This window comes from Notechis scutatus, chromosome 5 (assembly GCF_049901735.1).
Source record: "Notechis scutatus isolate UNSWTSFEM ecotype Mainland chromosome 5, rNotScu1.2, whole genome shotgun sequence".
Classification (NCBI taxonomy): domain Eukaryota; kingdom Metazoa; phylum Chordata; class Lepidosauria; order Squamata; family Elapidae; genus Notechis; species Notechis scutatus.
The window spans coordinates 67,994,976-68,015,559 of record NC_142013.1 but is presented as its reverse complement, the minus strand read 5'-3'; the positions used below and the strand labels follow the sequence as shown (position 1 = coordinate 68,015,559).

The following is a 20,584-nucleotide window of genomic DNA, read 5'->3' as shown; positions in this document are numbered from 1 at the left end:
ATCCATTTGTCTTTCTTCTTTGAAGAAAAACTTCTCCTGTGCACTGAATGGAGTGTGATGCCTTTAACTCTTTCCCCTATATTTATAATACTTAATATAGAACACATAATTTGCACTGGGATTCTATCTGGTGCATTCTGAAATTGTGCAGTATTGTTATTCATTAGTGTTGATGTTCATTTGTGTCTTGAACATTTGGTGCATTGCTTTTCAGTTAAACCACATCACATATTATAGATCATTATTTCATTGCAGTGTTCCCCCTTCTCCTACTTCAGATCTCTCATTTCACAAAAGGTTTCGCTGGGATAACATAGTCTAATCATTGATGTTGACAATCATTTATGTCTTGAACATTTTACCCCTTTCGGTTAGATATCATGCCTTTGTGGGAACACTTATGCTTTCGGGATTGTTTCCCCCACATCCCATGTCTTAAATCATTGTTTCATTACAGTACTCCTTTTCTTGGCAAAGGTTTCACTAGATTATACTGAGTATTTTGTCACATTTTGAATTGCATGTTGTTTCCAGTTTTCTATGGTTATTTCTGGATGCAGGTGTAGAAGTGCGGTCTTGTGTGCCTTTCTGAAATCCCTTTTTCAGTGGAATTTGTCTATTGTCTCTGGAGAACTTTTGCTTAAGGCCTCTCATCTCTTCCTTTCTCCCTTGCTTCTTCTTCTCCTTGTAAAATATTGGAAAAGAGTGCCTAGGACACCTTTCCCTTCTTGCTTTTCTTTTTTAAATTTTGATATACAAGTTTCAGTCCATCCACACGTGATGCCATTGTGTAGACATCCCTCGTACAATTACAACAATATTTAGGGGCTATTAATTGGACCCGTCCCTATTTTGGCATTACTACACACATGCTCAACCCCTGTTTGAGGTGTTAAAGGGAGGAACCACTCCAGGGGATAAAATTACCATTACAGATCATCAATTAAAAATCACCCAGGACATATAGCACATTATGCAGAAAAGGTGGGTCAACCGATGTCACAACAATGCTCCTATTTCCTTAATCTTGCTCAATACACCCCCTCCTTACCTACTGCTGTATTAACCCCAAAGTCTCAGCACACTAGCAACCTCCTTATCTTAGAATGGATACATCTTCCTCAACACTCCTAAAAAATCTCTTAGTCTGTTAAAACTGGTTGTTGAAAATGCAAATGAGGATTGAAAGAGGATTCTGCAGCCTCTATCTGCCCGAGGGGGCTTCCCTCTCGGACTATCTAAAGGCTTGCAGAATCGTGGGAACTGAGGACCATGATTGTTTGTTGCAAGTAGGTGGATGGGTCAAGCAGGGTTGAGGAAGGAAAGAGGAAATCAGGATTTGCAGTCATGATAGGAGCAGGGGAGGTCATAAAAGGGCTCCCTCCCTTCCTTCATGGTCTGCGCAGAAATGTGAGTTGTTAGGATTGGAAACCTGAGGAAAAAGAGAAAGATGAGTTGGGAAACTGAGAAGGGGTGAAGGTGGTTTCTGTGAATGCAAAGTATGTTTGAAAGTAAACAAGAAAGTAGCAAGGAAAAAAGAAATGGGAGGGCGACCCCTGATGGGCTGGCCTTTCCAGAGAACACAGATTGATTTCATCGAAGTACTAACTCCATACGCATAAAATGCTTTCAACTACTGCCTATCCTTCACTTCAGTCTCTGTCTCTAAAAATCTTCTCTCTCTTTTTGTTACATTGCAACACCTTGTTGCACAGTACCAACACCCGCTCTTTGTAGCACACATTCGCAGCCACCAACCCTTCCCAGAAATTCTCCAGGAAGGCAATGATATGGCTGATGCGGCAGCCGCAGCTGCAACCGCAGACAGCGCCACCTCTTGCATGATTCTTTCACAACAAACACCCTGGGACAGTCATAGTTATTTTCATCAAAATAAAAAAGCCTTGGCCAGACAGTTTAAAAATAACTCAGAGTGAAGCAGCAGCAATAATCCAGCAATGCCCCGCTTGCTCTCGCCAAGGTGTTTCTTTACCCATGGGGTAAACCCTCGAGGCATAAACGCCTTAGAACTTTGGCAAATGGATGTTACTCAATATCCACCCTTTAATCCATGGAAATATCTTCATGTCACAGTAGACACTCATTCAGGATTTATCATGGCCACACCTCAAAGGGTGAAGCCACAAAACATGTTATCAACCATTGCATTAAAACATTCGCCTCCATGGGAAAACCCAAGGAGAAATAAAAACAGACAACGGCCCTGCATACACCAGTACTGCTTTTGCACAATTTTGCTCCCAATGGCAAATTACTCATTCCATTCAATTCCCAGGGACAAGCCATTGTTGAACAAGCTCATCAAACCCTTAAAAATAATTTGGAAAAATTCAAATTTAAAAATGTCACAGGGTTGCCAGGACTCCAGAATGCATTGAATGTTTGCTTGTTTACTCTTAACTTCCTCAATGAGTCCGGATCCCCCCATGCACAGCAGCATCATGTCATTTCGCTTCTTCACCTCATCCTGAACCCAGACCAACGGTATGAGCTTCCAGATCCTCAGTGGAAAGGTCCTGCTGAACTTATAACCTGGGGACGAGGGTGCGCTGACAACAACAACACCATCTGGGTTCCTGGGCTGACAAGTAAGGCCTTTTCTACCCAAACCAGCCTTGCCTACATCAGCATCATGAAGCTGCCCGCTGCATTCATCATTTGCTTCTGGGTTTCCACATCGTTCCTGCCAATACAACAGCCATCCCATCCTCCTGCGATGCCTGCATCAAAACTACTACGCAGCAGAACAAAGACCCAGTCCACCCTGATCTATCATACTTTGAAGCCTGAATGCAACTCCACGACAGTCTCCCCTTGTTTGCATAACAACACCCAATATGCACGATGCTACACCAAACAAGGTATCCAATGCTACGAACCAAAGGCTGTGGGGCCCATCACCGCCTCACTGTATGTCTATGCCTACAAAGGAGGATCCAGCTCTGACCTTGCCTCAATGTTCTCAACCAGTCAAGCAAAAAATGGGTACATTACCCATAATGTCACTCGGGGATACCAACACTTCTGTGTGTTTTGATGCTTGCTTTGCCATCAACAAAGGCCAAGGTCCTAACGACACTGCAGGAGTCACCTGCGGCTCACACAGCTGGCAAAGATCTTATCTACAGGAAAAGAAATATCTCTTCCAAAAGGTGTCCGGGACTAACGTGGGGCCACCACTGTTTACAACTACTGATACACCCCACCTATTGACTCTGCTCAAGTAAGAGGCCCTCAAAATATTAATATCACTGTTAAATCAAGCTCTACTTCATGTACCACTAACAAATGTAATCCTATTTGCTTGTACACTCACTTACCTGAAACAAGGGGTACCATACCCCCACATATATATGCTCAATAGAATTATAAGGTTGCAAGCTGTATTAGAAATTATAACCAATGAAACTGCTCTTGCTTTGAAAACACTAGCTAAAGAAAGTGCATTGTCTAGAACATATATCATGCAAAATCGTTTGGCGTTAGATTATCTTCTTGCCAAAGAAGGAAGAGTGTGTGGAAAATTTAATCTTAGTAATTGTTGTATTGAAATAGATGATAGTGGAAAAGTTATTCAACAAATTACTGATAGAATGATCAAGATTGCGCATGTACCTGTACAAACATGGAATGGTCCTGATTTTAGAGACATGTTTGGATCCTGGTTCCCAAAATTACCTGGTTTGCAAGCTATTGTGGCGCTTATTGGTATGATTGCTGCAGGATGTATTATATTGCCTTGTGTATTACCTATCTTTGTATGCACTATTTCTAACAGTTTATCCCTCTTGGCTGAGAAAAAAGCCACTGCACAGGTAATGGCTCTCTGGAATCAACAAATAACTAACACATATGAACCACTACCATCCAAAGAAGAAATGGGAGAGCCAACCTGTGATGACCCAGACGAGGACAAGATGTTTGTGATGGTCGAAGAAGTCACGAACGCCATGGATAACATCAGCATACACAGCACTCTTGCCTACGCGCCTAACAAAGGCTGCTGTTGGAACTAAAACACTCCCTGTCTTTTAAAAAAAGAAAAACAGAGGAGATGTGGGAATTGCTATCTGTTTCCTCACGCGCGTGCAAGGACAACGGGCCTTCTGGTAGTTGTTTGTAACACGAGGCGAGGGACAAGGTCGAAATGTTGCCACTTCTTACCCAGAATTGTAGCAAACTTAAACTTTACAGCTTTGTATTCTCATATGGTATTTTGTGTGATGTAATGAGTTTGTAACAACACACTAACAAAAAATTGCAAACGTTAACAAAGATTGCTTCTAATAAAAGAGGGTGTCAGAGCCTGCCCTGTGCTCTCATCCCGATTTGGCTTCAAGACGACTGCCTCAGTGTCTTCATTCATGAGAGACCACCACATAATATATCTCTAATACTTTGTTCCACCATCTTGGCTTCCTCTTTTAATCAGAATAAGATTTTAGCTACCCACAGCTAAGAAGATAAAGCTACCAGTTACTGAAATAGTAAACTAAAATCACAGCTTTCAATCTTTATCTTTCTCTGTCAGCGGTTTTTTCTCATCACACTTCCATATTTGGCTTGCCTTAGCAGCCATCTTCCTTGTTCTTTGAGACAAAAAGAAATCCCTAAAATGGTGCAAGTCTTCAAGAAGATATAGCTGGCTGTAGCTAGAAAGAGCCTCTTTTTAAGTTGACTTTAACAAGATTAAAAGTGATTGAAGGTGATTATGAAGAGAAAGGCATAAGTTACTGTCCATTTGAAAGGTGAATTTCAAAATGGCAGCTTCTTGAACTCCAAACAGATTGCAGCCCCTCCCCTCCCAGCTTTTGGCATGCAGATAGCTTTGCAGTTCAATTCCAGAAGCCATTTGCTGGCTTACAACTGTATTGGAGGGTTCAGAGGGGAAGTTGTTCAACACACCCTGGCCAGGTGGGTAATAAAAACTGATGAGATGGGACTGGAAGTGACGTCGCGGTGATATCAGTCACAAGGGAACTGAGCTCTCCATCCCTGTGCTGGCTTCTTCGTGATTGTGGGCTCCAGAAGGAGCCAAAACTGCCCTGCAGGGGCAGTGAAGCCAAAGAAGTGAGTAAAATTTCTAGATTTTTAAAACGGAAGGAAAAGGAGGAAAAAAGAAAATTTGTAAAAATACAGAAAATTGGACTTTTTAATTGGACAAATGTTGACTGTGGATAGGCATTGTAAATTGCTGGAACCACCTATATAAAAAGTTGATATTATATTTTCATTTTGGAGAAAATGAGTAAAATTGAATAAGAAATGAGAAAGATAAAGTGAAAACTGATACAAGAGCACCACCTGCTGTCAAAGGAAGTGTAATCACTGGACTTTTTCCCTTCAACCGAAAAGAATCAACTTCTGGAAATAAGCATTTCAAAAGGAATTCTTTATTGAAAGGGAGTGATCCCAGCACTAGTAAAAGCAGAGTCTAAATACTCCCAGGCATGCAGTAATAGTTAGGACCTCTCCCCTTATTTAGATGTGTATTTTGTCAAACAAAGAACCAACATGTTAATTCCCCCCTCCCCTTCTCTGAGAACGTATCTTTTGAAGAGTTCCCAGGGAGTATCTTCCGGAGCTGGAATACGTATGGTCCCTTCTCCGCTTGCTATCTCTTCAAGAGGTGACAAATTTCTGGACATCTGGCTCCAATCCTCCAGTTGTATATCATGTGTAGGTTATAGAGATTCAATACAAGATTTAATATATTCAGGTTACATCAAAAAGGATTACTTGTACCAACTCCCCTCCCCCTTCTTCTTCCATTGAAGAATGGCAGATACACGGATCTGACAGGAAGGCACAATATATTCCCAAAATTCTGATAAAGGCCTGGCATTGGAAGACTCAAAGGGGAGAATAAGGAAAAGTTTACCATTAAAAAGACCCCTGAAGGCTTCAATATTGACTGATTTTACTTTTGGATTATCGAGAAGAACAGATTGACCAACTTGGGGATACAAAGACTCCTGGGCATTGGACATTGAACTCTTTGTTTGAGAAGTGACTTTGGCTTGAATAAAATATTGTTGGATTATTGGACAAAAAGAAATAAAAGAAACAAACAAAGATAAGTGGAATTTGGGAAGAAATCACATTAGAAATTCAGGATATGAAGGATACTTTGACTAGAAGATGTGAGGAGATCTTGAATAAAATACAAAGCATGGTTGTAGAACTGGAAATTAGGACACAAATGACAAAGAGAAAACAGGCTGTCCAGGAAGAGGAGAAGTTAACCGAAAGAGCAGTTGGAAAACTACAACAAACAAAACAACAAATAAAAAACCCAAATGATAAGATGGAGATAAAAATAAAAACAATAATGATTGAGGATATAACCAAGGGAAGTATATTTTAAGTGAAGTTAAACAGGAATTGGAATTGCAGGGAGCTTCCTTTGGGAGAGAGACAGGGTTAAAAGTAGATAACTTGAAAATGAGACAATTGAACTTGGTAGAGAAGGGAGAAATGTCCAAGAGGATGGGCCAAAAAGTGGTAGCATTTAGAGCAGGGGTCTGCAACCTTAAACACTCAAAAAGCCATTTGGACTGTTTGGACCCAAAATTTAACCACTGGGTGCTACAAAACCTGGGTGGGCGTGGCCAACTTGATCTCACTCACTCCCACACAGTCACATGACCCCCCCATAGCTATGCCTACTCAGCCACAAAATCCTTCTCTCTCGCTCTATGTCTCTCTATATCTCTCTGCCCCTCTCCTTCTCTCCCCCTCTCTCTGTATCTCTCTCTCCCCTTTCTTTCTCCCCCACTCCCTATCTTCCCTCCTCTATCTCTCTCCTCCTCTCTTCCCCCTCTTTCTGTATATCTCTCTCTCCCCCCATATCTGTCTCTCCTCTCTGTATCTGTCTCTCCCTTTCTCACCGGGGGAAATGACGACATGGCACAGTGATGGCCGGAGCCTTAGTGCAGGAGAGAAGCTGCATCCTGTTAAGACTCTCCTTAAGCAAGCAGCTACCCTCTCCGTGCGCGCCTTTTGTTAGGGATAACATTGGTTACCTAACTTGGTTTGGGTAAAATAATATATATAAACTATATTAGTGAGTTTAAGTGTATGTATCACTTTAAACTGTAAACCAAGTATTTTGGGTGCGGTTGTAAAATCACCATAAGAGGGAGCAAGAGAGCTCACTGTTTGCCGGCTTTTACTGGAATGTTGACAATGATGGATTGATGGTGATAACTGCGTGTTTGCTGAGAGAAGAAAAGGGGTTTGATTTTTCTTCATATCTCTGACTGCAAAAGAGATATATCACTGGACTGATTGATTGTAAGTTTAATGAACTCTTTTTCTACACTGGACTTTGCAAACTGAATAACCCCTGGACTGACTGAACTTAGTGTATGACATATGGACCGTTTGACTATGCTATAACTCTTGCTGGAATAAAAACTATTTAACTTGCACAGTGTATCTGTCTTACTGAGTGTAAGCTACTACAACATTTTTATCTCACATATCTGCCTGTCTGCTAGACTGCCGTTGCACGTTCTGCTAGGGTGTATATCCCTAACACTGGTTATGGGCCCAGGTGCACAGTCAGACTAACCAGGATATAACAGGCTTATATTAAAGTGAGAGTTTGTGTAGCAACACAATACTGTAAACAGACAGCTGTGTTTTATTAATTATAGTTTAATATCCAGAAAGATGGCACAAGTCAATTTACAAAGTTTGTCTCTAATATCCAAACTGGATGGAACAAACTATGTTTCATGGTCTATGAAATGCAGCCTACTTCTACGAAGAGGTTTGTGGAGTATAATACAAAACCCACCAGAAGTAGATGCATGGGATCCGGAGGATGAGGATGATGCCCAGAAAAATACAAGAATATCAATTGAAGAATGAGCAAGCTCTCTGTATAATAGGACTGACACTCTCTGACCAACAGCTTGTCCATATTCATGGAGAAGAAACAGCTGCAAAATGTTGGGAGAATTTAAAGAAGATTTATGTTCGAGACAGCGTAGGAGCACATATAAATCTTACACGGAAGCTGTTTAGAACACATCTTCAAAAGAATGGAGACATGCTGAATCATATAAACTCAATGAAGAGAATTTTTCAAGAACTGCATGAAAAAGAACTTATCTTCACTGAATTACACCAGGTTTATATAATTTTGTCTTCTTTGGATGAGAGCTACGATGACTACGTAACTTCACTTGAAGTTCTGCCAAAAGATAACCTTACATTAACTGACATTACTGGCAGATTAATTGAAGAAGCCAGGAGAAGGCTTGAAAGGGATCAACTCAGAAGGGAACAACCACAATGTGAAGAAGAGAAAATATCTTTGTCAGCGTATACAATTAGAAAATGTTTTAATTGTGGAGGAAAAGGACATTTGGCTAGATTCTGCAAGAAAGCAAAAAGCCAAAAAGCCAGCCAGAATGCTAAAATGCATCAAAAGGATAAAGAATGCATAGAGTTAGCCATGTATAGCAACGAAACTGTGAATAATAATTTATGGGTGGTAGATAGTGGAGCATCGCACTGCATAACGAAAGATAAGAAAAGATTTGTTAAGATGTCCACGAGTTCACAGCAGATATCGTTAGCTAATGGCTGGAAACTTAAGGCTAAAAGTGAAGGTATAGCATATTGTTCTTGCATAAGAGAAAATGTAAAAATGTTATATGTACCACAACTTAAGTTTAATTTGCTTTCGGTTAGAGTTTTGGTTAAACTAGGTTATGTAATTACCTTTAGGGGAGACAATTGCATAATTGAAAAAGAAGGTAAAAAAGTGCACTGCAACTTTAAAAGGTGAATTGTATGTGTTAAATGATAATTTAGAGGTAGCTAACACAGTTTATAATAATGTTAAACCTCATAATGAGTGCATACATTTGTTACACAGATGTTTAGGGCATATAAATTTTAAAATGCTTAAACAAATGGTAGAACTATCTAAGGGTATAAAACTGAAACCTTGCAGTAAGTATTTGCACTGCAATTCTTGTAGTCAAGAGAAAAGCAAGGTGATACCAGCAAATAGAGTTAATGGATTTAAAACAAAGGAGACTCTAGAGGTAGTATTTGCTGATATTATAGGTCCTAAAAAACCAAGCGTAGGAGGTGCTCGTTATATACTAAGTATAATGGACCATTATTCCAGATATGGTTTCTGTTATCTAATGAAAAGCAAAACGGAAACATATCAAAATTTCTTTAATTGGCTTAAATTCGCAGAAAGAAAAACTAAAAGGAAATTAGTAATTCTTATCACTGATAATGGTACGGAATTTATAAACAATAAATTCCAAAATAAACTGAAGATGGAAGGTGTTGAACATAAAAAGTCTGCACCATATAGGCCACAACATAATGCCTTTATTGAAAGACGAGGCCAAACATTACAAGCAATGGCTCGTACTATGCTGTCAGATTCAGGATTGCCTGAAACTTTGTGGGGAGAAGCAATAATGTGTGGTAATCATATATTGAATAATGTTGTTAACTCAACAACTGGTGAATTACCATTCACACGGTGGCATGGCAGAAAACCTGACCTAAGCTACATGCACACATTTGGAGCACCAGCATGGGTGCATATCCCTACACAACTGAGAAAGAAAGGGCAACATAGGGCTAAAAGGTTATTTTTTTGTAGGTTATGAATCTAATCACAAATCATACAGATTCTGGGAAAGGGGGTACATCTAGAGTTTACTGTAGTGCTAGTGCACAATTCCTAGAACATGTAGGATGGGAAAAACTGGAGCAAGATTCAAGTAAGGAAATAATTATAGAACCCTACAAAAGACCAGAACAAATCAGTAATAAGAAGAGTACAATTAAAGAGGAAGTTCAGGAAGAGCATATAGGACCAGAACAGGAAGAAATACCAGAACAGGAAGAAATAGATAATCAGGAACAGGTAGAATATGTAAGTCCACCTGTAAGCCCTGTAATACCTAGACGTTCTACACGTGTAACCAGACCACCTGATAGGTATCAAGCAAGTGTAGTTTGCCAAGTTAGTAAAGTTCCAACTACTGTTGAAGAACTTAGGATGTATCCTGCAAAGGATCAAGAGAATTGGCAAAGGGCAATGGAAAAAGAATTAAATTCATTAAAGGAAATGAAAGTTTATGAAAATGCCAAATTACCTCCAGGTGAAAAGTCCATTGGCTGCAAATTGATATTTAAGTTAAAAACTGGTAAAAATGGGACTGTTACCCATAAGGCTAGGTTGGTAGCTCAAGGATTTAATCAAACTGCATGTGATTATGATGAAGTATTTGCACCAAATTTAAAGGCAATAACCTTGAGAGCAGCTTTAGTGTGGGCAGCTAAAAAGAATTATATCATAAATCATTTAGATGTAGAAACTGCCTATCTGCATGCACCATTGCAGCACACTATATATTTAAGAAAACCAGTAGGTATTAAGGATAATAAAAATAATAATGACTGTTGGAAACTGAAAAAGAGTCTCTATGGATTGAAACAATCTGGTTATGAATGGAACCAATATATTATAAAAGAGTTAAACAATATTGGGTTTAAAGCAGGTTTAGCTGATCCATGTTTATTCAAGAGAGAGACAAATGGAATAGTATCATTATTATTGTTGTTTACAGATGATATTGATTTAATAACGAAGACTAATAATGAAGCTACTGAGATAATATCATTATTAAGTAAGAGGATAAAATTAAAGCATTTAGGAGAAATAAGACAGTATTTAGGATTAACAATAAACAAAACCAAATAGTGGCTTTAAGATATCACAAGAAGATAAAATATACCAATTGCTAAAAATGTATAAAATGGAACTTTGTAAACCGGCAAAAACTCCAATGAGTCAGGAATTTTGTCGTACTGATGCTCAAAGTTCAAAATTTGATAAGACTATTTATCAATCATTAATAGGTAGTTTTATCATATATAAGTAATTGGTCAAGGCCAGATATTGCTTATGGCATTAATCAATTGGCGAGATTTAATGCTGAACCAAATGAACGTCACTGGCAAGCGCTAAAGCGTATATTAAGGTATCTTAAAAGGACAATGCATTATGCATTGTATTTAGAGCCAAAAGATGATTTGATTTTAAGTGCATATGCTGATGCAAGTTTTACAACAGATATAAAAACTAGGAAATCAACTTCAGGCATGGCTATACTACTAGGTAAAACACTGATTGGTTGGAAGTCAATTAGACAGCAGCATATAAGTATGTCTACAATGGAAGCAGAATTTTCATGTTTATCATTATTATGTACTGATTTAATTCTGTATAAACAGTTGTTGTTAGATATGGGAGTAACTGTTAATGATGCCATTGTAGTGTATGAAGACAATCAAGCAGCCATACAGTTGGCTACAAATATTGCTGTAAAGACTAGATCTAAGCACACTGACCTTAGATATTTGAATGTTAGACAATCTGTGAAAAATGGTCTGATAAGATTGGTCTATTGCATGACTGAAGAAAATTTTGCAGATGGATTTACAAAAGCCCAAGGTGCAGTAAAGCACAAGGAAAATTGTGAAAACTATGGGTTGAAATTGTAAATAGATATATATATTATTATATTACCAAAGGGGGAGAATGTTAGGGATAACATTGGTTACCTAACTTGGTTTGGGTAAAATAATATATATAAACTATGTTAGTGTGTTTAAGTGTATGTATCACTTTAAACTGTAAACCAAGTATTTTGGGTGCGGTTGTAAAATCACCATAAGAAGGAGCAAGAGAGCTCACTGTTTGCCGGCTTTTACTGGAATGTTGACAATGATGGATTGATGGTGATAACTGCGTGTTTGCTGAGAGAAGAAAAGGGGTTTGATTTTTCTTCATATCTCTGATTGCAAAAGAGATATATCACTGGACTGATTGATTGTAAGTTTAATGAACTCTTTTTCTACACTGGACTTTGCAAACTGAATAACCCCCGGACTGACTGAACTTAGTGTATGACATATGGACCGTTTGACTATGCTATAACTCTTGCTGGAATAAAAACTAACTTGCACAGTGTATCTGTCTTACTGAGTGTAAGCTACTACAACGTTTTTATCTCACATATCTGCCTGTCTGCTAGACTGCCGTTGCACGTTCTGCTAGGGTGTATATCCCTAACACCTTTGCTACGCTTTGGTGCTCACTTAAGGAGGGTCTCCCTATGTGTGTGCACCCTCCCAGCGCCACCACAGCCCCCAGTCACAAGAGGAGAAGGAGGGGGGGAGGGTCGCCCGAAGGGAAGCCTCTGCTGCAGCTGGCTATCATTCCTAAGCCAGCCCAGATTTCCAGAAAGAAGAAATAAAAGGAATAGCCAAGAGCCCCAAAGAGAGCTTGCTGGCTTGTCCCAGCCATGGCTTTCCTAGAGAGAAGAGATGCAGAGACTGAGACCGGGAGAAAGATACACACATACAGAGAGAGGGACAAAGAGAGAGAGGGGAAACCGACTCACAGGCGAGCATTTTTGGCGAGGGCGCTCCATCTTTCTTCAAGCCTGAACCTTGGGGTGGGGTGTTAGGTTAGGCAGGGCCAGCCCCCTTTGCTCTGACCCAGGCTTCATCAAACTTAATAAAACATAAACTGAATTTAAAAGTAAAATCTATTTTAATGCGACGCTGGGAATTACTTGAATTCCCAGCCAAAACTAATTATACACAGTTCCTCCGGATAAGAGCACACTTTTCAGTGCTGTAGAATGCTGCCAAAAAACCAGAAGTCCAATTAAGGCTAACATAAACCAACCCCAAAACCCAGAAAAAAACCAACCAGAGTATAGAGCTTCACAAAAGACTTGGAAATTACTGAACTGCTTTGCTTTCTGCAAAGCTTTTCATCATTCATCTTTTATCCCTTATAGGAGGGGCAATCACCTCCCAGCCTTAGTCCCAAGTCGCCCCTTCTGCTTCAGCTGCTCTTGCCTTCTAGCACCTCTGCGCACACGTGCACTGGGAACAGGCTCCCCTAGGTCCTCTGCTTCACTGCTGCCAGACTCCGAAGGCTCCGAACGCAGAACCCCACTCTCAGATGGTCCTGGCCCCATCCCTGCATCGGACGCAGGACCCTCGTCCAAGTCCTCTCAGACTCCCTGACTGGTTCCCTTTCATCCTCCCTGTCCAATACCTCTGCCGTCTGCACTGGCTGCCAGCGAACCACAACACCCTTTTCCTGCTGCCCTGAGTTTCTTAAATCCATGGCTGGGTGCTGCGGGTCCATCACCCTTTCCGTCATCCCCTCCTCCCAGATCCCATTCCCACCCTGACAGCTCTCATGTTAGTGAGGCCGGCGTCAGTTGCAAGGCATGCCCAGCACCAACAAGGGCCGGAAGGCATGCCCAGCACCAACAAGCAGCAAGAGTGAGGTGCCAGAGAATCAGCCCCAGCCACTTCACCATCCCCCGCCATCGTCCTTACCTTCTCAGGCCAGACAAGGGAGGATGAGGGGCGGGGCCAGCCAGTGATGGGACAGGGAACCACAGCACAGGGCCCAAGGAGTTGCATGCGGCTCCGGAGCCACAGGTTGCCGACACCCAATTTAGAGGTAAAGATCCAAGAGAGGAATACGGGAGACAAGCTAAGAAACAAATAATCCAAGCCTTATTACAAATGAGATGATGGATAATAAAAAATGGCTAGAAATTAGAGAAAGGGGGATTAAGGGAATAGAATTTTTACATTATAAGATGAATTAATAACAAGGGAATTTAGAATTTCAATGAGAGTAATTTTGAACATGTTATATCGAATAATTAAATAATTAAAGGATACAATCTAACAAATATGTGTATAATTAATCAATGTATATAAGATTGTTGTAATAAATATGAATATTAACATTTTATTTGAAGGAAAAGGAATGACATCTAGAATTTGGTTGATATAAAAATAATAAAAATAATATATTGAAATAAGATAATAATGAAAGATTATAACTTAATAAAACAATTGTACCATTATTAGAATTATATAACTTGTCAAATGTAAATATGATGAATACTATTTTATTTGCAACAAATAAATTGTACAATGTGAATTAGAAAGGGGATATTTTTAAATATAATAGTGGTATAGTTAAAAATCAGAAAGGGGATAAATAATGGAAGATTATAACCCAATGTGAATTTTTATTAGAATTATATGCCTGTTAAACACCACAAATATGATAAATAATATTTTATTTGTAGTTAAAAGAGAGATATTCAGAATATGGAGATAGACACAAAAATTTGATATTGAAATTTTGAATAATCAAAGAATGAAAGATTACAATTTAACAAAATATGTATATCAATATTAAGATTGTCAACTGTATAAAATATGAAGAATATTGTCATATTTGTTCTGAAATGTAAGACACTCTAGTGCCGCACTGGTCACACAATGATATGTTTGTAAAAAAACAAGAAAAAATAAAAAATAAAAAAAACCTGATGGGATGCCAGTCCCTTCAGTTAGAAGGCAGAAGAGCTATACCCCAGGGAAAAATCCTTTGGATATCTCTCCCCAGACATGTGTTCAGTTAGCCATCTTCCCGGAAGTGAATATTTACCATTTCTGATTTTTGTACATTAGTTTTCCACAACTATGATGTAAAACAAAATAGAAATAATTGCTGCCGCAGTAAATAAGTCTGGGTTATCTATTTCAACAATATCCTCTGTTTGTTATCTGCATAATCCAGAAATAAAATAATAATTAAGAAGTCTATAAAATGTGTTAAACACACCAGATGCAATGATTCATTTTCAAAATGCTTCCAGTTCTTTGTATTCACATTTGAATTCACATAGTAATATAACCATTCCATCAGAAAATGTGAAAGCTCTGTTCAATCTGTTCAAATTAATTAAAGGGAAATCAATAGAGATTTGGAGGAAGAATGTAGACCATATAAACATGTGCTGGCTATTCACTTAGCTTGAGACAGGAAAACAAGAACTCCAGTTGGGAAATTTAAAAAAAAAAAAAACTTACCAGAGAGTATCAGGACTATAGACTAGGCTGGAGAGTTAGAAAACATCTTGGACAAATTGGTATGCTGTTGCCAAAAAAAGTACATGGATATGACCATGCAGGGATCTACTCAATTCAAACACAATCAGTGGTGGAATTCAATTTTTTTTACTACCGGTTCTGTGGGCATGGCTTGGTGGGCGTGGCAGGGAAAGGATATTTTAAAATCTACAGTCAGAGGTGATATTTGCCGGTTCTCTGAACTACTCAAAATTTCTACTATCGGTTCTCCAGAACTGGTCAGAACCTGCTGAATACCACCTCTGAACACAATTGTAGTTAATGGTATGGGACCATTATTGATTTGTTTCATTTTTTTTAGATAAGGAAGGAGTTTTGATCTGATTGCAGCAAAGTTCTTTTTTGCTCCTAATAGAGAGAGAACTTCTGAACTGAAACTTGTTTGCTTTCTTAAAGGTGGGGAGAGTCTATTTGGATGTATGAAAAGACAGAAGCAACGAACCCAGGATGTTTCTTTTGCCAGAAGTTAAATTAAGTTGTGCAAAATAGTGTTGGGGAATGTTAACAATACTTTAATGCATTTTTTTTTTAATTTTCAGAGGGTACTTATTACTGTTTTGGTTATCAAATCCTGCTTGCTTGGGCAGATAAGAAAAAACATTAAGTTGTTCTAGTTGCCACTGCTGTTCTGTTGCTATAATGCAAGATTATCAATGATAAATAATATGTGTGTTTTTTTCTCCTCTCTCCCTTGTAGTTGCATTCTGCTGTGACCAGGATCCAAGTACAAAGACCTGGTTTCAATTACACATTTGCTCATATCTGCATCCTAAATAATGACAAGTCCTGCATAGTGGATGATATTGTACATATCCTGAAGGAACTGAAGGCTGCTCGCTTGTCTAATCAAACTAATTTTGCTATCACATATCCAATCACACACTTAAAGGATGGCAGGGAAGTATACAATGGGCATCAGCTTGGTGGAGTCACTGTGCACAGCAAAGATCGGGTAAAGTCTGCTGAAGCTATTCAGCTTACCTATTACTTGCAGGCAATCAATTCCTTAAATGACATTGTAGCAGAAAAGTGGGAATCCAACTTCTGTGACACAGTAGAACTTTTCCAGAAATCCAACCGGAATGTCACAATGTATCCTTTCACTTCATCATCCCTTCAAAAAGACTTCCAGAAGACAAGTAGGATATCAGAACATTACCTAACCACAAGCCTGGTCCTTGTGGTGACCTTGGCAATGCTCTGTTGTTCAATGCAAGACTGTGTCCGCAGCAAACCTTGGCTTGGCCTCCTTGGCTTGTTAACTGTGACTCTGGCCACTCTCACTGCAGCTGGAATCATTAATCTGACTGGTGGGAAATATAATTCTACCTTCCTGGGAATTCCCTTCATCGTGTTAGGTAACTATATCTCATTCTGTTATTACTGTGGATTTATCTGCAATATTTTTTGATCTACTCTATTATGATGAAAACAAAAGAGGGCATTATGAAGTACTCTAACAATTTGCTAGCCCTCTCATTTTGTTTAATCATTAGCAATCATTCAGAATAAGGATGCCTTATTTATGCTTATTTTGTAGTCAATAAATCTTCAGAAATTGTTGTCTATCAGTATCTTTGTTTACTTTGCTATGGCATATTCAACATTAGTCAAAATACAAGGAGTTTAAAGGGGGGGGAATAGATATATCACCATCCAGTCTAATTAAGTTCAAGCAAGAGATATGTCTAATCCCGTGATGGCGAACCTATGGCACGCATGTCACAGGTGGCATGCAGAGCCATTTGTGCTGGCACACAAGCTGCAGGCAAACTTACCTCACTACGCATGCACGCGCCTCATAGCTGATTTTCAGCTGGTTTGAGGCCTTTTTTGGCCTCCCAAAGGTTTGAGGAAGGCTTCTGCAGGCCGAAAACTAGCCTCAATTCATCATTTCCTGTTCTTCCAAAAATACCGGAAGTGACAAAATGGGGCTAGTTTTCGGCCTGCGGAAGCCTGCAGAAGCCTTTGGGAGGCCGAAAATCAGCTGTGAGGCGCAGTGCAGGTAAGGAGGCGGTGGGGGGGTGGGGATTATGCACGCATGTGGAGGGGCATGCATTGCCTTCTGGGTGCTGGCACACGAGTGCGAGCGTGCAAGCGCATGCACGATTTTGGCACAGGAGCCCAAAAAGGTTAGCCACCACTGGTCTAATCCATGCCACTCTAAAAATTCTCCAGCTCACTTTAAAACCCAGAATTAAGTTTGAAAAACCAGAGATTGAAAGTATAATATGAAAAGAACACAAATGCTGTAGTTTGTTTTATTTTTTATAAGCAAGCTAAATGGGATGCAGACATTTCCCTGTTCAAGGTTCAGCTTATTCAAGATGGGGAAAAGAAAATGATGAGAAGAAGGGGCTGTTGTCTCTCCTCTCCCATTATGTTATCTCTTCTGGACTTGTTGCCTCTATTGTTAGTAGCAGAACCTGGTTTTTGAGGCCCAAATTGCTAGTACTATGCTGATCTGCCTTCTCCCCTGATATATCGATACTTTGAAATAATTTAAAACCTTAGTTCTGTTGTCTAGTCTCTTAGCAAAAAGAAACAACTGCTTTAACATTTTAAAGGTGCTTTATACTTCTTATTCTTGTATTTTCCAGAGCACTGTGGTGAAAATTTTGCCCACTTCTGATTTATATAAATAGCAGGAAAATTGATTTTGTCCTTTGCTTCATTTTAGGACTGTTCCTCCACAGCAGTTTGTATTGTTTAAATGTCACTCTGACCACAGAGTGTGATTGGAGTTTTGTGGAAACCCAGAATTAACAATGGCAATTATATTCAGACCCTTGTCTTTTGCCAAGAAAATTGAAATTCATTCCAAATTGCCACATTTTGCTCAGGATAGATAGTTTAATTCAGTGTACACTCTATTATCATTTATGACATGTTGTTTCTGTTGAAGAGGGTTGGCTTCCACTTTTATGATTCTATATGGTCACCGTGAGGCTTCAAGGGAGTCTTTATTTAGTAAGTTATAAGGAATAGAAACTAAGCTGGTCCATAGCATAATTTTTCTCCACAACTATGAACAATGTAAACAATACCCAAGAAAGATATGATAGAGAAAAATAGATATTTCACTACAGAAATTGTGGTTGGCTCACATACAAAATTTTGTACAGATTTTCTTACTAAAATAGTTGTTTCTATAAAAGTAGTGCCTCCAATGTCCAGTTATCCTCGGCTGAATATCAGACTCTTCCAAAAACAGTCTACAAAGGGAAGAAATGCAGTCCGAACTCAAAGTACAGATAAATTAGAAATAAAAAAACCAATACAAACCGCGCTGAAGTAAATTAACATTAAATTAACAGATAATAAATTGCAGACTTCCAAAAGATAATGAAGCACACAAAGTTGGGAGGATGCCAAAACCCAGATAAGCCTCAACAAAGATAATGCACGCTTTGCTTCCAGCAAAGTGCTGTGTGCAAACCCCTTCTTATATTCTGTTCTCCCAGCTGCAACTAATGAAAGGGATCAGGGCCCTTTTCTCTCCTGTAAGCCATGTTGCTCCCTTCTCCGTTCCTCCCTGCGTGCCCTAGGATGAAGCCCTAGGTGGCCCTGGGTCTTCCTCTGAATGCCAAGCCATACTGTGCCCTTCCCCTCTTTCTTCCACAGCCACCGGAGCCAGTGTCAGTGTACAGGCATTTGAGTTCTTTATTATTGGTCTTGTGTATGTTTTTTATATCTCCTACTTTGTAACTGAGATTTCCATCCTTTCCATCACTCTCTATTTCATTATGTACCATAAGACGCACTGTATTTTTCAGAGTATAAGATGCACCAGACTATAAGATTCACCTTGGTTTAGAGGAGGAAAATAAGAAAAAAATATTTTGCCTCCGTGCATCCCGTTTTTGCCCTCCTTGACGTCCAGTGGCACACTGCAGGCCAAAAACACACCCATTTTTGGACTCCAGAGGCCTCTGTGTGTCCTATTTTTGCCCTCCCTAGCATCCAGAGGTACTCTGCAGGCCAAAAACATGCCCATTTTTGGCCTCTGGAGTCCTCCTCGCTGGGGAGGGCAAAAAGAGGACCCCTGGAGGCCAAAACCCACTCATTTTTGGCCTGCAGAGTGCCTCTGGATGCCAGGGAAGGCAAAAACAGGATCCATGGAGCCTCCGTAGGCCCAAAATGCGCCTGTTTTGGGCCTGCAGAGTGCTCTGGGTGCCGGGGAAGGCAAAAATGGGACACACGGAGGCCTCCAGAGCAGTGGTGGGATTCAAAAATTTTTACTACCGGTTCGGTGGCTTGGTGGGCGTGGCATGGCTTGGTGGGTATGGCAGGGGAAGGATATTGCAAAATCTCCATTCCCATCCCACTCCTGGGGGAAGATTACTGCAAAATCCCATTCCATCCCCACCCCACTAACCTGCTTTCCAGCTCCATTCTCCTGTGCAGGGCAACAAAAGAAGACCTAGCCGATCAGCTGGGACTCGGGAGGCAGAGACTAGATGGGGGCAGGGCCAGTCAAAGGTGATATGTCCTGGTTCTCCAAACTATTCAAAATTTCCGTTTCAAAATTTCTGATTCTCCAGAACCAGTCAGAACCTGCTGAATACTACCTCTGCTCCGGAGGCCAAAAACACACCCATTTTTGGCCTGCAAAATGCCTCTGGACACCGGGGAGGGCAAAAACGGGATGCACAGAGGCTTTGGAAGGCTAAAAATGGGCCCATATTCACTATATAAGATGCACAGATATTTCCACCTACTTTTTTCTGGGGATTATAATCCTCATCTCACTCTTACTCTGCTTCTAAGCCATTTAACTAAGATCAAGTATTTCTGTATGAATAGAAATAATTGATCTGATTATTATGAATAATCTGTATGAAAAATAGTATTTTTTTCAGGTTTACCACAATGGGATCTAAAAATGCCAGGAATCTTACTTATGGTAACACTGCTATTAATTCCTCACTTAGTATATTCCCTTAACTAGTTCTGTCTCTGATTTACTGACAGTTTAAAGAAACAATAATATCAATCAGATTTTACAATGTTATGAAAAGGACAAAATTAGAGGCATCTTTCAAAACTAGATAATAATTCTCAGATACACTAGGAAATTATACTCCAGGGATTAGATATTCAAGCAAGTGGCCGCAGCAAACTGCAAATATCAAAATAATGTTTCATATGTAGTGACATCATCAAGCTAATGCCACCATTCTATACTTGTTTCCTGAAACAACTATGTCACATTTGCAAATCAACATTGTCTCCTTTGCCCTTCCCACAAATGCCCACAATTATAACTCTAGGAAAGACTTTCAGAGAAACTTTAGGCAAATAAATACATTAAAGATGCTTGGAACGGGCTACATTTGAAGAGTCTGTCTGAGCCCTCAGTCTATTATTTCTGGTATAAATTAATTCAATACAAGTAAGACTATCAGGAATCATACAGGATGAGTATGTTTGCTAACTAAAATATATTTACATGTCTAATCTTTCTTCTTCCCAAACCTCAGGGAACAAAGTAGCTATCTAAACATATGCAAAAATATAGCATACA

At 39.6% G+C, this 20,584-nt stretch overlaps 1 protein-coding gene across 1 annotated transcript in view; it reads left to right on the top strand.

Annotated features, from left to right (window-relative positions):
* PTCHD1 (patched domain containing 1) overlaps nucleotides 1-20,584 on the top strand; it is an 83,057-nt gene that overhangs the window by 49,345 nt on the left and 13,128 nt on the right. Inside the window, exon 2 of the mRNA XM_026674884.2 lies at nucleotides 15,755-16,415. Coding sequence (XP_026530669.2) covers nucleotides 15,755-16,415 — 661 coding nt within the window. The remainder of the gene's footprint in view (nucleotides 1-15,754; nucleotides 16,416-20,584) is intronic.